We start from the raw sequence: 15,421 nt of genomic DNA on the forward strand, positions 1-15,421 counted from the left end.
TGTATGGTAAGTATATTATTAGTATCTTTATTTCAAATATCCGTTTCCCGTTTAAACTCAAGTACAGGAAAGGAGACAAGGGAAGGAGAGAAGCCAAAGGGTGGGAAGTGGGGGGGCTTACAAAGTTTAGAGGGCGCGTAGAAGGAAAAGTCAACCTTTTCAATTCGGCCACGTCCATAATAGAAAGGAACAGAGATAGCGACAGGAGGAGGGGAAGAAAAGGTGTAACTCCTGCTGAAACGCTTTCAAATAATAGTGCTGAATGTCAGTGAGGCTCTGTGGCTCCGCAGGTTCACGCTTATGCAGCAGAGATATATTAAATGTGGGGGGTCACAAGAGTTAAAGCCAGATATAAGGGAGACAAATCAGACAAGAATACAGACAATTTAAGATTAAAAAAAGAGGGAGTGGAGTCATGTGATGATATATAAAAAGGGTGCAACACAACAATATAGACGACACGTATTCCCATTTGAATCATTTTAATGATGCGTCCAGGCGGATGAGAGTGAAAAACACGTGCTTATTGTTGGTGTTCAATGTGCTGATCACAAAGTGTAATAACTGACACCTTTTGCAGTACATGGTTCAAGAATCACATTCATAGGGGGTTTCTGATTAAAGGGCCTGAAAAAGTGTCAGTATGGATTTTCTCTATATGTTGGACACGCAAAGGAAAACCTCATTTTCAAAGCATCTTTTTCTCCCTTCTTCTGGCAGCAGTAACACATTGCAGTCTGTGTGCTCGTTCTATTCTCCTGCAGGATGTAAGCGATAAAGATCCCTCTGTATAAAGTGTACGGTGCCAAACATGAACTTGTCAATATGACATTCAAATGACAGCAGTTTGATTAAACTTTAACACCAAACCGCCTCTGAATGCAAGCGTTTGTGTATAGTGTATTTGCATTAAAATGGGTATGGATCCATCTTAAACACTTTGCTCAATATAGGCTGCGGGGAAAGACCACTGATGATCTAAACTAGACCGTCCCTCATGCTGGAATCATTTCCAGGTTTAATAACGATACTAAACCAATACCTTTTTGATTCATGGCGCTTCCAAATAAGAAATATTTAATAGGCTGTTTGAAAAAAACTTTGATGTGTTGGAAAAGTGGTAGTGGGGTGAAAAACACTGATAACTGGAAGCATAACTACTTTAAATACATCATATACAGCCTCCTGAAGAAGGGGACTTTTTACTTTTATCAGTGGAGGGTCATGGTGTAATTGATGCTGTTGTAATCGTTGACACAACCGCATAAAACATTTGAATTTACAAACTCATGTGCTGCTTCTGAGCATTTGACATACTGTGCTGGTTGCTTGCAGAAGTTTTCCATAAGATGCAAACAAATGTTGATGCCGTTAATCCATCATATTTCATGGTCAATACATTGCATATAATTATGTTTGTAGTACATAGAGTAAACTTCAACTGGCTGCAGCAATTAGATCCATAATGTTTGCATGCAAAGATCCATTTTGCAAGCTTTATATTGTACGTGTGTGCGTAGCTGTGTGTGTGTGTGTGTGTGTGTGTGTGTGTGTGTGTGTGTGTGTGTGTGTCCGGGCTCCATTGTGCTGACTGGTTTATTGCTGTTCCAGGTGACGGAGCATGAGAACAGCAGAGCTTCAAGGTGCTGCTTTCAGGCACCACTGAAGCCACAAATTTGATTATTTTTTTTCCCCTCCACAAGTAGTTTGGAGTTTGCATGAGGCCCCTCCCTCCCCCCCCTTCCCTCCTCTCCCTCGGCCACACAATCTCACGCACACATACACAGCAGCCACAGACTGCCGTGCACCGCATCTCCTCTGAGTCCAGCAGCCTGCATTATGCATCATCATCTGCCATTGTGGTTCCGTTCAACTTCTCTTGTTACAGTGAATCTGCAGCGTTGAACGTTCTGCTGAGGTTTGTTGTTGCCCTTTGTGGCAGGTACTCTACATCTTACTCTATGTATCGGATACATAAAACATTCACAATTCATTCAAGATGCATCTCAAGAATACTAGATGTACGAGTTGGAAAATGAAAAGAAAGGGACCTGAGAACTTCACTTTATCCGTCCCATAAAGCCTCTGTGTCTTTCTCTGATCCCCTTTGGGGGTGGAAGTGGCCACACAGTCCTGTCACATCAGGGGAAGTTTAAACAAGGAGTGTCATAGTGACACAGTGATTTTGAAAACGGGACAATAGAAGCTCTTTCTCTAGAGAAATCTCCTAAAAAGGAATCTCCTCCAAAAACTGTCTTGTTTCTATTTATTCATTTAGACTTTTTGAATCCACCTTTCTTTTACCTTCTTGCTATCTTACATGCTACATTATGCTAAAAAAGGGCCTAATCAACTTTACACTTTGGATTTGTTGGGAAATCCACTATATTTGACGATATACAGTGTGCAACAGTCCTTTAGTGAACGAAAGCAAACAATGTTAATTGTAATGTTTTGAAAGCTACAGTAGTGTGAGAGTTCCAGTCATCACAAGTGGCACTTGTATTTTGGTAAAGCATTACCTTTTACATGACAAGTAAGTAACACATTATGTCTCACTACTGTATCTCACACAGATCCGCTACTGCCGTCAAAATGAATGAGCCCCCTTAATGTGCCTAAACAGCCTCCTCACAGCCACCGCTCTGCGATTCTGAGTGAGTCAATTGTCAGCGGTCATCAGGCAGCACCTTGTCCAGTCCAATCTCCTCTCCACTTCGCTCTCTGAAGCCGCAGGGCCAGCTGCGTCCAACTCGAGGGCCTCTTATCTACTGAGCCCCCGCTGCCATTGCCTTTGGCTGCCCTCCGGTCGTCTGTCTGGCCCTCCAGATTTAGTCAAACCACAGCTAGTTCACGGATAATTATCCGGTTGAGACCAGCTGCGTGGCACACATCCACAGGCCCTTTGTTGCTAATCGAATTAGACCCCATGCTGGAAGTAACAGAGGAGCGAACTGCTCCCCCCCCCCCCCCAGTGAGCCGTGCAATTAGCAGACCTGAGACCTGGTGAGGGGAGGTCGGCTCACGATGGCACGCTGGTGTATGTGGCCTGTATTCACCCGGACGCAGGGGATTCTGTCGGGTTTCAATTAATGAAGCCCGGCAATTAATTAATGTCAATGGGGGCGGAGTACAGTGGACAAGCAAAGATGGAACGCTTTCTGCGTAAGGTTAAGAGACCAACATGTCTGTTTATTGTTCCTTGTTTTTGCCGTCTGCTCTTCAACTTATAGGCTAGCGAGATAAACGGCCTGCAGCAGCTTTCGTTTAAGAGTCGTCATAAAGAATGCTATAAATAAACCACTTTCACCATAAAGCTTGTCTTTTTTTTTACAGCCGTAGCTGCACGCCGTATCCGTACACTGCTGAATGTTAGTTTTAAAGTTGATAGTTTGCATTTCTTTGCATGACGTCGCTCTCGTTCTTGATCTCCAGTTTCCATTAACTTTTATTTTCTTCCCTTCACTCATCTCCGTTTTTTACACTGCCGTGATCTTTTCACAGATCCTCGCTTGAAGATAGATATTTCTGTCGCAAAGATACTAAATTAACGGCATGTCGGCAATTTTGCTGGGGATTTTTATTGCATGAAGAAATATTTTTTTAAAACTCATAAAATGCATAAGGTTTGCAGCTGCTCTGCCAGCTGGAGCACGCGAGTGGAGAAATAATTGACATCTCTAACAAGAAGAAAAATCTAATAAAAGTAACTTCTGTCTTTTCTGGAGGCCTTTTAACTTTGTGAAGATGTGGATTTAGCTCCTCTCCTTTTGGTGGTGTAATCAAACCTTCTGTGCAATCTCCTTCCTCCTTTTGCCCGCGTGTCTCGTCGAATGCCTGAAAGTGTGCACCCGGTTTGCCCGACCTGAAGTCTGCCTGTGCTGTGGAAAGTAGGCCATTCGGGCTGATGACACAGGTCCTGTGTGACGCTCGCTGACTCCGGAGCTCTCAAAGGTTTATTTCCGGATATTCAGCGCATCATCTGTTAACTCCGTTTGCCTGATGAATCTCGCGGCGTTACCGGTCGCAGATTAGAATCTGTCTTTTCCCACGGCGTTGGTTATGTAAGTCCGCGATGTCCTACTACGCCTTCAGTGGCTTGGTGCTGTGATTTGTACACGGTTATGAATTGTGACACAAGTTATTTGGTTGTCATCTCAATTATTCATACAAAACCTCCTGGTGGACGTGAAATTTGGGTTGTTGTGCTCTTCTGCATCACAAATCTTTCATTCTCTCAGAATAAAACTGAATAACATGAGGATGATGTGGAAATAGTTTCAGACCTGTGAATACGAGGGCAGTTGATGAAACACTTCTATTATTTATTGTTTTACTGTTTTTAGTCCCTTTTTATTCATAATTTAGTTAAACATTTGCTGTGTTGTCTTTCCAAGATGTCATACGTATTATCTTTGTCTCACAACGTTTTGTTTGCTTTACTGAGTTTGGCTTACTTAGTTTTTTTTGGCCGTTATGCTTTAATAAATTTTCTACATGTTTTATGCAACCTAGTCTACAAAACCGTACGAGAACCATGTGAATTTATTCATCCTTCGTCTCTCCCTCCCACACCGTGTTCGACATTACGAGATGCTGTTTTGTGCCGCTGTGCCACAGAGACCATGCATGAAATTTATTGGCCCAGAGTTCCGCCATTTGACACGCAAGACATGGCTAACAGATCTCGTGCCATTTCCCATCTCCTCCGGCTGCTGTGTAAAGCTGACCTTTCGTGCCTACGGGCTATATTTAAAGTCTAAGCACCAGAGACTTATGGCGCCATGGGAAATTTTATTATCAACGCTCTCCATTTGTCTGACTTAATTCAGGCGTGCCGCAGATCGCGCCAAAGTATGTCGTATATTTAAGCTCCGCTACGGCAAACAAGGGCATCGGTGAAAAGCCGGACCATCAACACCTTAGCGGGAGGGCAGGGGGGTAAAGGGGGGGGCATTTCTTTAACCAGTCATGAGATGATTCAGTCTGCATGAGGAAAAGTGTGAGAAAAATAAGGGCGAAAGCGCTGCGGTATTACTGCATGAAGCAGAGGATTTACTAGAGAGGCGATCACAAAGAGACTTGACATTTTAAAGCATCTCAGTGTTTAGAATGTCAGATTTCCACCCCAGATGCATCCGCTCTTACCGTTTTTTCGTCATTTAAGCAGACCGTAGGTGGAACGCGCGCACACACGTCTGCATCCCATTTTTTTCCGACTTTCCGTCCCACCGTCCGTTTGTTTGATCGTTCTCTGACGCTCTTTTTGTTTCCTGCTCTGTGGCAGGTATGACACAGGAGTTCAGAGGGTGCTCCAGGTAGATCTGAAGATGGAAATCTTCCCCGAGCCGCTGGGCAGCCGCTGGATGGCCTGGCAGGTGGAGTACCCTCCCAGTCGCACCGCCACACAGGAGGCGGAAACGGAGATCCAACTGGCGCAGGAGGACCTGGCGGGCATCGTGCCGCTGGCCATGGTGAGTCACGCCACTTCCAGCTCCATGCCAACAGCTTTTCAATGAAGAACCGTGTCAGTTAGTGCTTTGCGGGGGTGGAAACGGGAAACGAGAGGGAAATGTTGCACTTTTTCAGATTAAGATTTACCTTAAAAAAAACATGTGATGAGTTTATATTCCAAAAGGTCCTACTGTAGGAGCATGCTGGTTCTAACACCTGCCCAGCTCCTCAAACCTGAACAATTGTTATCAAAGGAAACCAGACATTCAGAACTCATAAGTACACTATTTCACATGCTAATGCATCCTTGACAATCCGACAAACGCTTTCTGCCTGCGGACTTTACTACACCTTACTTCAGATGGCAGGACTTTTACTTGCAACAGAGCACTATTATGCTTTTGAGTAGAGGAACACAAACTCCGATCATTGCAGCTTGGTTGGAGAAGAGAGAGCTATAATGTGGGTTTATGTTTAGGAGCACGGCAGGAGGAGAGCGTCTGTCGCTCCCAGCAGGCCTCACATGGGGTCCAGAGCCTGTCTCTGTCCCACGGGTAAACCTGGAGCCTGCGTGCCTCCGTCAGCAGGTACTCTGTTGTGTAGATTAAGCCAAACTCCCCCCCCTTATAACTTCACATGGAGAGCTTTGTTTTTCCCGAACCAGAATGCAATGCTTCAGATTTAGATCAAGGGCATTCACGTGAGCAGATGAGCAACATCAATTTGCGTTGGCCTAAGAGAATGACATGCTGCCACATCAGCGCTCATTACCAAAACAAAATCTGCCTTCGTTTCTATTTCAGTTCCTGTGATCTATACGATACGGGCCCAACTGTTGTGTCAGTGTTGTTCTCTCTAAGTATTGCCGGTAGCTGTGCAGATGATGGCTGCATGTGGGTGGCTGTTCCTGGATTCAGAGGAACGTGGAGCTCCCTCACCCACTGATCCATTCTCCGGATAATTGAAGCGATGCGTTTAATGCCGCAGTATTGTTCGAGTTCCTTCTCTCGGATCCTTTTCCGTGGCACTGATGTATCAGCAGCGTGCTGTTGTCTAAGAATACATCGTCTGCTCCCACGCCTTCCACTGAGGAAAAAATTGGAAAGTTGATACGCATGATTATCTCGCAAAGGCTTTGCTCATAAAGCGAATTAAGAATGCGCCGTTATCTGCTCAATGAAAATCCTATTTGAAATAAAAATATTTGCTCGATTGACTGACTCTTTCTCGCAAGACAGAGGAGGAAACTCATCTTCTATTGTTTGTGTAAAAATAATTCTTTGAGTGCCAAAAATCTAACCTGCACTCCTCAATCAACCGTAGAACGGTCTGTTTTCATAATCTGCTCATTTTCACACAGAAGACTGGATTTTAATGTCTAGCCATTTATCATGTTCCTTTTTTTCTCACAGTGACAAATTCATCTCAATTAACCTGATATTACAGTTATTTGCGAGACTAAATCAATTTAAGGGCATGGTAATTTAGGCAGGAGCTTCTCATGAGATGAAGATGAACAGTGTTTCCCGAGTAACAAAAACTATTGTGTGTGTGTGTGTGTGCGCGCGTGTGCTACATGAACGTGTGAGAAAATGCTGGACTTTTCCCTCCCCGGGCCTTGATGTGCTATTCCTGGACCTGTCAGTGAAGCAGCTGCTTTCACAACAGGCTGTTCTCGTGCAGTTTTTGTCGTTCTCCATGTGAAAATGAACTTACTTTCTATATATCCCGCAAAAATCATCTATTTTGTGTGTAATCCATTGAATCATGAACCAGGGAGCATAGACGCCACGAACCGAGCACGTTAGAAGGTGGATGGAGACCGTAGTTCATGCCGTGTGGGGAAACAAGAAGTGGACGTTCATTTATTTGTCACCTAACTGCCGTACGTAACCGTCACTATTCCGAGTTATTTTTAGTTTTGTTGCCTAAACCTTATTACCTTGTTTCCGTGGAAGCGCAAGGCTTATTTTAGAAAGTCAATGCGAGTTGAAAATGAGAAATAACTTTTTTTTAGATGTCATAGAATACACCAACATTTTAAACTGTTTCATGATCAGACCTTTACTGAAAAGAATGAATTCTGTTTCATTTCATTTCATTTCTACTTCTTTTTTTCTTCTGAGTGCTTCTGTCAGCGGCCGAGGTTTTTTAAAACTAAAAAGTGTGTTGCCAACAACGCCACCTAGGTAAAAGCTAAGAGCCCTAGGAACTCAAAATAATTAAAAAGGTTTGTTTGTTTGGGGGAAAGCAGTGAAACAATGACCCAAGAGGAGACAGGGGCGGAAACACTAATAAAAGAATATTTATTTTAATACAATGATTAAAATATATAAAAGGAAGCTAAAATAGTCCGTCCAAACTCATCACCACAGTAGAGCGAAGTCCTGCGCGTCCTTAGTCCACCGGTTCAGACGTCTCTGACTGCCAGTCAGTTTAAAAAGAAGTAGTCCCGCCCCTGGCCTTTCCCCATTGGGCATATGCCACTAATTCGTAACTTGTCACTGGGGACGATTGTTAATTGAGGATACAATGCAAACCAACACTCAAAGCACACAATAAATCGTTAAATCGAACATGCAAACAATCATAAATCAATAAGTCATAAAACATCAAAAAACATAAAATATGCAATCCATGAATCAACAAATACACAATCAATAAAACATCCATTGTCTCCAATCGTCCACCCCGTGACACTTCTACCAGAGAGATCTCCAGCCAGCCCACTTAATACACAGCACAAATACTGAAACATTCACAATTCATTACCACTGTCCCGGTCCCTATGTCCCCTTTTCTCTTTTTCTCACTCCTATGCAAAAACACACACACACACACACACACACACACACACAGAATATAAGGCTTTTGCAATCTGCATGCACCAATATGAGAAGCATACAAGCGAGAAGGAGGAAGGCTGAATTAGATTACTCGGGATCACTGTGGCATGAAAGGCCCACAGATAAGTTCCTCTCCCTTCCCCCTGCTACACTCCTCGCTGATAGGAAAGAGGTAAGTAAGGTAGTGTAAGAGCAGCGCCGTCAACGCACAAACACAAACACACACACACACACACACACACACATCACCCTCCATCATCACCACGTTGCCTCCACCAAACGGGAAAACAAACTCCGGTTTGCCAATTGAAAAAATGCTTTCTGCACAAAGACCGGAATACTAAACTAAAGATGTAGATGCAAATGCTTGATATACAGTAAGTAATGTGAGCAACGTTTCTGAAATGTATCAACCTGGTACTTAGGGCAAACTTTAAGCATCACATATAGGGTTTGTAATCTTATTTCGCCGTCTCAGGATTGTGCTAAACCTGTCCAGCCATTAAATATGGCCTGGAGATAATGGTTAAACGAGCGAGCGACGTCTACCTGCGCATTGCTCCATCCACTCTGGTGAGTGTTTCACAAGCTACTGGCTTGACAGCTGTGAGAATTTACTACAGTCATCATCATTATTGAAGTTCATAATGATCATTTAGTGTGTCGTGGCTAGTACTGCTTTCACTGGAAGTCGGCGACACTGGGCGGTTTGGTAAAATGAGATGTGTATGCTTTATACATATGGAAATCCAGCGTGCAAGCCTGGTTTTAATCCTCACATACCTGGCAGAAGCACCGGCGTATCCTCTTTGTGCCCCACCCTGACCCTAATTTGGATCTCTAGGTCAAAGGAATGAGTAGAATATGGCTGAAGGCCGGAGCTTTATGTTTTGTGGATCAACAGCATTAGTAATCAATCAACGTTATTAATATAAAGTATTGCTTAATAGAACTTCTAGTCTTGTCTAGCTGAACTTGTAGGTACATTGTAGTAACACCGAATTCTCCACTCTTTTTTCATGTGACTTCATGCTGAAGGCATCTGTTGCCACATCGGCTCTCTGTTTTGGCTCTGTGAGGTAGTTCAATCTCCAATTAGCACAAATTACTGTCAAAAGCTAGCTGTATTTTGTTGAAATGGCAAAGCTGCTGTTTGTGTTTTAACCCAAAATGAATGTAATTTTCTGAACGACGCACCATAGCTGACTATGTCACACAACCGGGTTGTAATGTAATACAGGTAATGATGATTAAAACAAGGAAGCTTGTTTTGGATTTGATCATATTTATGGCCTATTACTTTAATGGCTTCTTAGACCTTTTCCCAGCCCATTTATGTCATGTTGTGAATTACTGCTCCCTTCCTGTAATCCCTCTGTCCATAAAAAGGTATTTTCATTGCATTTTCCCATCCAAGTGAGGGGCTCTGCCACAGGTGTCACCTCTGAGAAAACACAGTTTTGATGGAGGAAAACGCTCCCCTTTGAAGAGGTGCTCGTCCCGCGCGTTGCCACCGACCCGCCTGCATTGGGAAGCCTCGCAGCACCCATCAACCACTTTGTCACCAATTTCAAACCGCCAAGCGGGAGTTCTGCAAATACAGCAATTACTTCAAAAGCAGAAAATGAAAAGAACTCAAAAGGTTTTAGTCAGTTCGGAGCGAGGAGACGCCTCAGAACTGCCTTCCCTCTCTTGTCCTTTCTTTGTATCAATCTTTTACTTTATTTTCCCCGCCTCTCTTTCCCTACATAGGTCTGCTTGCTCCAGACAAACATACATTAATGCATTAGCAATGTAGAATAATTGCCTCCCGGTCGCCTTCCGCCTACTTGCGTTGGCATCCTATGTTTCACAAGAGCTGTGGGTTTTTTGGAGGGTCATCTTGAGATGGATCTCAACGGCAGGAATTGGATACCTGAGCATATTCCTCATCACAGTAGGAGGCTGGCCCATTATCTTTTACCATCGTGAAGTAATATGCTCCTGTCCAGGCTGCCCTCATCATCATTACCCCTGCTGCGGATGCCCGGTGATGGAGAGGGAGCAGGAGGACAGGGCATACATCATATCTGGACTCATCAGTCTTCCTGTTCCAGCCGAGACACCAAACTGTGCTCACTCACACGAGCATCCGAGGGGCCACGGTGATGAGGAGAAATGAAAGCAGCCGTTTGTATTCACGTTCTGCTCCAATGTATCGTTAAACAATACATCATCACTCCGGCCTTCTCTGGCCACTTCTGCTCTCCCATGATAAAGTCATTTATCACGATGCTCCCAATGAATGTTTCATTTCGCTCCTTTCGATTCCATTCTCTCTGTTGCAATGCACATCTTCTATGCCACATAAGTGAGATTTTGGGGGCCATTTGTCAAAGACATAGTTACGCAATCAGACACAAGCACTTATGAGCCAGCTAATCTAGCAGAAATAATGGACGTATGTAACGCCATATAAGCTCTTGTTAACAAAGAGCATACGCACTGCTTGAAAGTACTTCATTTCCATCATCTAATAACTTCAGTTTCACTTGTGCTGAGGTCTCTGTTGCAGGATAAAACATAGCTTTTCTTCCCCATGACATGAATCATGTGGTCACAATAAGGGGCTGATGGATGGATCCCAAAGCGAGCAACCCATTAGCATCTTCTTTCTGAGGCTGCCATAATTAAGTAATAAGGTACGACAGGCTGTACTTTATCGTCAACAATGTTACAGTTCAAGGGGCTTGTTAGGCCCGACTCGTAGCGGAGCGAAAAGATTTTAAATAAAAGGTGTCCTAAATTGGTGGCAAAAGCTTGCATTGCCCAAAACTGGTCATTTGCGGCGATCATCAAACGAGCTGAAAAATTAAATGACAACTGGTCGCGCAAAATCTGTTATTTTGAGTGCACAATGCACATATGGGACACTCAGGTCAATGTAAACAGGTACAGCACATTATGGCTTATTAAAGTACACCCTGTGACTCTCAATCAGAATGCTGGATTTCATCTACGCGTATTACAATATGCACATATGACGTCATCCAAATAGTGCTAATAAGGACAACTTTGTTTAAAATATTCACTTATTCCAGAACACGATCGAGCTGCTTGGCTTTTTATGCCTTTGACATTTTCCATGTTCCTTAACCTTTGTCATCGCAGGGTGTAAAAGGTACTCAGCATGAGTGGCAGTGATTTTTGATGTAAATGCATGTATGGTGACAAGCGAGAAATAGAAAAGGTGAACTTCAGTAGCTTTTCATCCCACTTCTGCACACTGGGAGGCACTTTCATATGAAGGAATACATATAATGAGGTTTAATATAATTCCTCCAATGTCACTCAGGAAGACAATATATCTCGAACTGCTTTCGTAATTGACAGTGAGTGGGATTGGTTTGTTACTTTTTGAAACACCCTTTTTTGCATCCGCACAGCCTCCCTATACGCTATGTGATTGGAGCTTTAGATGATCAGTCCCTGCATGCTGCAGAATATATTTCTGCAAAGCTCATTATAGTTGGAACAGAACAGTCAGTTCGTTTTAAGAAAGCTAACCATCACTGCTTCCATCTGCGTTTGGAAGCAGTGAGGTCAGATCTTTTGGTTTGCTGTGGCATTGATCTTCTCAGACGACGACCCACAATGCATTGAGGGATTCGCGCATTTGTGTGGAAGTGGATTTAGCTTTGCTAACTGAAAAGGTGAAGACGTTTACGCTGAAGCCCTTGTGTTCTCACCTTTCAAATCGAATGCCGTGAACCTCTATCCGTCACTGAAGGCCGTTCTGTGGCCGCAACACAGGGAAAAATAGTTTGTAAGGCAAGACAGAAAATGCAGCACCGAAGTGAAGGGCGGGATCCAGACTGACGGATCGATCCCGCGGTGATAGGGTCAGCACACGTCCATAGCTCACATCTCTCCATAATTGATAACACCCCCCCACCCCCCCACCCCTCTCCTGTGCCCAAGTTCTTGTCGTTCTCACTTTAATCTTTGCCCGTTGAGGTTTGGGAGGAATGCGTGTCGGGTTTCTCTGCAGTAATGGACTCTACAGTGCGGCTGACCTTTTGTGCCTCCTGAAAGAGGTCCGTGTCCAGAGGGCAGCTAAGCCAAGCTAAGCCAAGCTAAGCTGCCAGTATGGATCTCGATCAGAGCCGGGTGAAGAAGTCTGAACAGAGATCGTGAGGTCGTCTCTCCCAGGCATGGTTTGGCAGCTGGTGAAGAACTCTTCATCGATCGGCTCAATGTGATAGATATTGGGCTGTAATGGATCAGACTGGCGCGGGCTGTTCCCTCCGGGCGCGGCCTCCGTGGGCGCCACTGAAACGCCATGGCGCCCAGGCAGGCTTCAGTCAAAGCAGTTCCGTCCCCTGAGTCCCCACAGCTGGCGCAGAGTCTGATATTCGCTGAAATTATCCACGGACACCCGCGCCGCTCTTCTGATTCTAAATGTATTGCAGGTACAGTAATTGCAAGGGATTTGTCATAAACGTACAATATTGTACTTCCACGTCCACTCCTGTTTTATTCACCAGCTCCTTTTTCTCAACGCGAGGAGCAATTCATGGCCACGGACCTCCAGGGGATGTGTCCGGTCCCTGCTGGGTTTCTTTTGAAAATATATCCGAGGAGGATTCTTGGGCGGACTCGTTGCGTTGTAGGAAAGTACAATTATTATTTTGGGTGGGGGGGGGATTCGTCCTGCAGGCGTGTTGTCATTGTGACAGTTGCTCACAACCGAAGTGTATCCGTAAATCATGTGCACTCATGAATAATTTACAGTTAAGAGCATTTCTGTGTGACTGAAACATCAATACCGTGAACCGCTGAGTGAATCTTCTCGCAAATCTGAGAAGGCTGAACCATGAAGCGAAGGGATTTCCTCGAACCTCAGCGGTTCTTTTGAAGTGGGTCAGGGCAACAACACAACATAAATCATTACACCACTAAGATGCTCTTTTTCAGTGCAGACTACTTTGTCTTTATGTGTCCTCTTTCCTACCGTTCTGTTTCATTATCACAGTGGCCTGGTCATCAAAAGGGATCAGACTTTCACAAGCCTGAAGGCTTTATTATTTTATTTCAGTCGGATAGACTTACACTAAGTTAAGTTGTTGAAGAAAGAGGTTTGTTCCTTAAGAGTCGTCTGAGAATGTGGGAAGCAACAAGGATGCTGTGGGAGACATGAGTCCCCTTAAACTTAAACATTGAGCTTTTGGAACATTCAGTTGTTGTTTTCTGGAGACTTGATACATACATACATACATACATACAAAATCTGTGAAAAATCGTTACCAAAGTGGAGTCTTTGTGCAAATGAACAATATTCGGCTTCCCTCAGAATTAGGGACCTACAGAAGCTGCCCCATGCCGAGGCGGCCATTTATCCGGACCCAATGATCCCTCCATAATCTCCATTACCCCTCCTCACAAACTGACACTTTGAGGAGCAAATCCACTATCAAAGCACCAATCGAGTTATTCTTCTCCCTGCCAGCGCCAGCCGGCAGTAACGAGCCCATCACATCGCTGACGGGCACGTGCCCGAGACCGTGCCCTGCCAGTCACGTTGCATATGGGCTCTTTGCGCGCCGCGTAATGCAGCCGCCTTCATCAGTGAGCCGGGAAGAAGAGGAGAGTAAAATCGGGGGAGAAGGAGAGGAAGTGGCTCATTGTTGGAAGAACAAAGAGTCTGAAGGAAGAAGAAGGGCGCAAGAGAGAGACCCTCATTAAAAGGCAGCGTGTTGGCTTCACAACCATCCCACCACTTCAATGCGCTGTCATGCAGTGATGTATCGCTCTGCATGGTGCTACCAAGGCCTTTATTCCCACTCTCCTCCATGTTTCTCGTTTCTAGCCAATTAAACGCCCACTGGAAAGGAAGGAAGGGAGGAAGTGGCACGTTGAGCATTGCACAATGTGGAGAGAGGAGCCGATGAAAGGACATGCTTCTTTTATTCTGCTTAATAGCTGCAGGACATTGTCTGACTGGCGTTCAGTGTCTACAGGATATCCTTCTCTATGCCCCTACTCCCAGTTTAGTTTCCCTGCGTGTACGCTTGCCTTGTTGCCAAGGGATGGAAGTGTTTATCTGTGAAAATGTAATTTAGAGTAGTTGACGAGTGGCACACTTCCTTTCAATGCTCAATAAATCACATGAAGGATCACACAGATCACAAACTGAATGCGGGGGGAGAAGCATCAAATTAGACGCATTGGGTATAGTTGGGGATTTTACGACTTTGGATTTTGGGTTCATCTGGTGAGCCACAACATGCCATGAATAATGCAGGTCTCCGACTCTACGCTGTGCCTGGCCTGTTCATGGGCGGCGAGGCCAGCGCGCGGATGTGTTAGCGCGGGTTAGAAGCAGAGGCCAATGGCAAAGCAGGACGGGCACCAGCTTTGCTACTTCTCATGCTACCCGTGTCACTCAGGCTGACACCATAAATCTCACTTATTTTTAGATCCAACCGAGACACACAAGCAGAAATTACGGCCCAGAACACATTACCAGCCACAGCGGCGTGCTGAATGCTAACAGAGAGAGAGAGATCCTTGATAAGGCAGAAGGGCAGTTCGCCCCACAGATTATACAATACAATCTTAAGGGGATAGATTGGCTCGTAAGAACAACTGTTACTGTATGTGTTGTCAATGAGGAATCAGAGTGAGGGGACATAAGTAAATGACAGCCCAACTCTTCTTTTCACCCTCGCATCCGATACAGGTTAGGGCTCAGGTGCAGGAAAGGATGAGGAGGCAGCAGGAATAATTAAATCATTCAATTAAGACCCATTTTTATCCATCAGACCCAACCACAAGGAATAAACTGAAAACACCAGCGTGAGGCCATAGGAGCTACGACACAGATGACTCAGACAAAAAAGCACCTAGAAATCTTGGGTGTCCCAAAACTAACTTTGTGTTGACTGTTATAGTTTGATAATTTGGAAACTAAAGACATGACAACATTATGGCCGTTTGAATGTTCAACTTCATGCTGAACCTCATCTGAATACTGAATACCTGACGTTGAAATGGATTACTTTTTAATCCTTTTTGCTCTTGGAATAAATGTATACTGGACAAAAAAAAGACCAGGTAATTTAATCCCACCTTCCTTCTGG

The 15,421-nt window shown here is 44.4% G+C and overlaps 1 protein-coding gene across 1 annotated transcript in view; it reads left to right on the forward strand.

The window, feature by feature from the left end:
* The window catches only part of LOC120830349 (transmembrane protein 132C), a 95,767-nt gene that overhangs the window by 62,972 nt on the left and 17,374 nt on the right, over positions 1–15,421 (forward strand). Inside the window, exon 4 of the mRNA XM_040194921.2 lies at positions 5,288–5,474. Coding sequence (XP_040050855.2) covers positions 5,288–5,474 — 187 coding nt within the window. The remainder of the gene's footprint in view (positions 1–5,287; positions 5,475–15,421) is intronic.

The sequence above is a fragment of the Gasterosteus aculeatus genome, chromosome 13, assembly GCF_964276395.1.
Source record: "Gasterosteus aculeatus chromosome 13, fGasAcu3.hap1.1, whole genome shotgun sequence".
NCBI lineage: Eukaryota > Metazoa > Chordata > Actinopteri > Perciformes > Gasterosteidae > Gasterosteus > Gasterosteus aculeatus.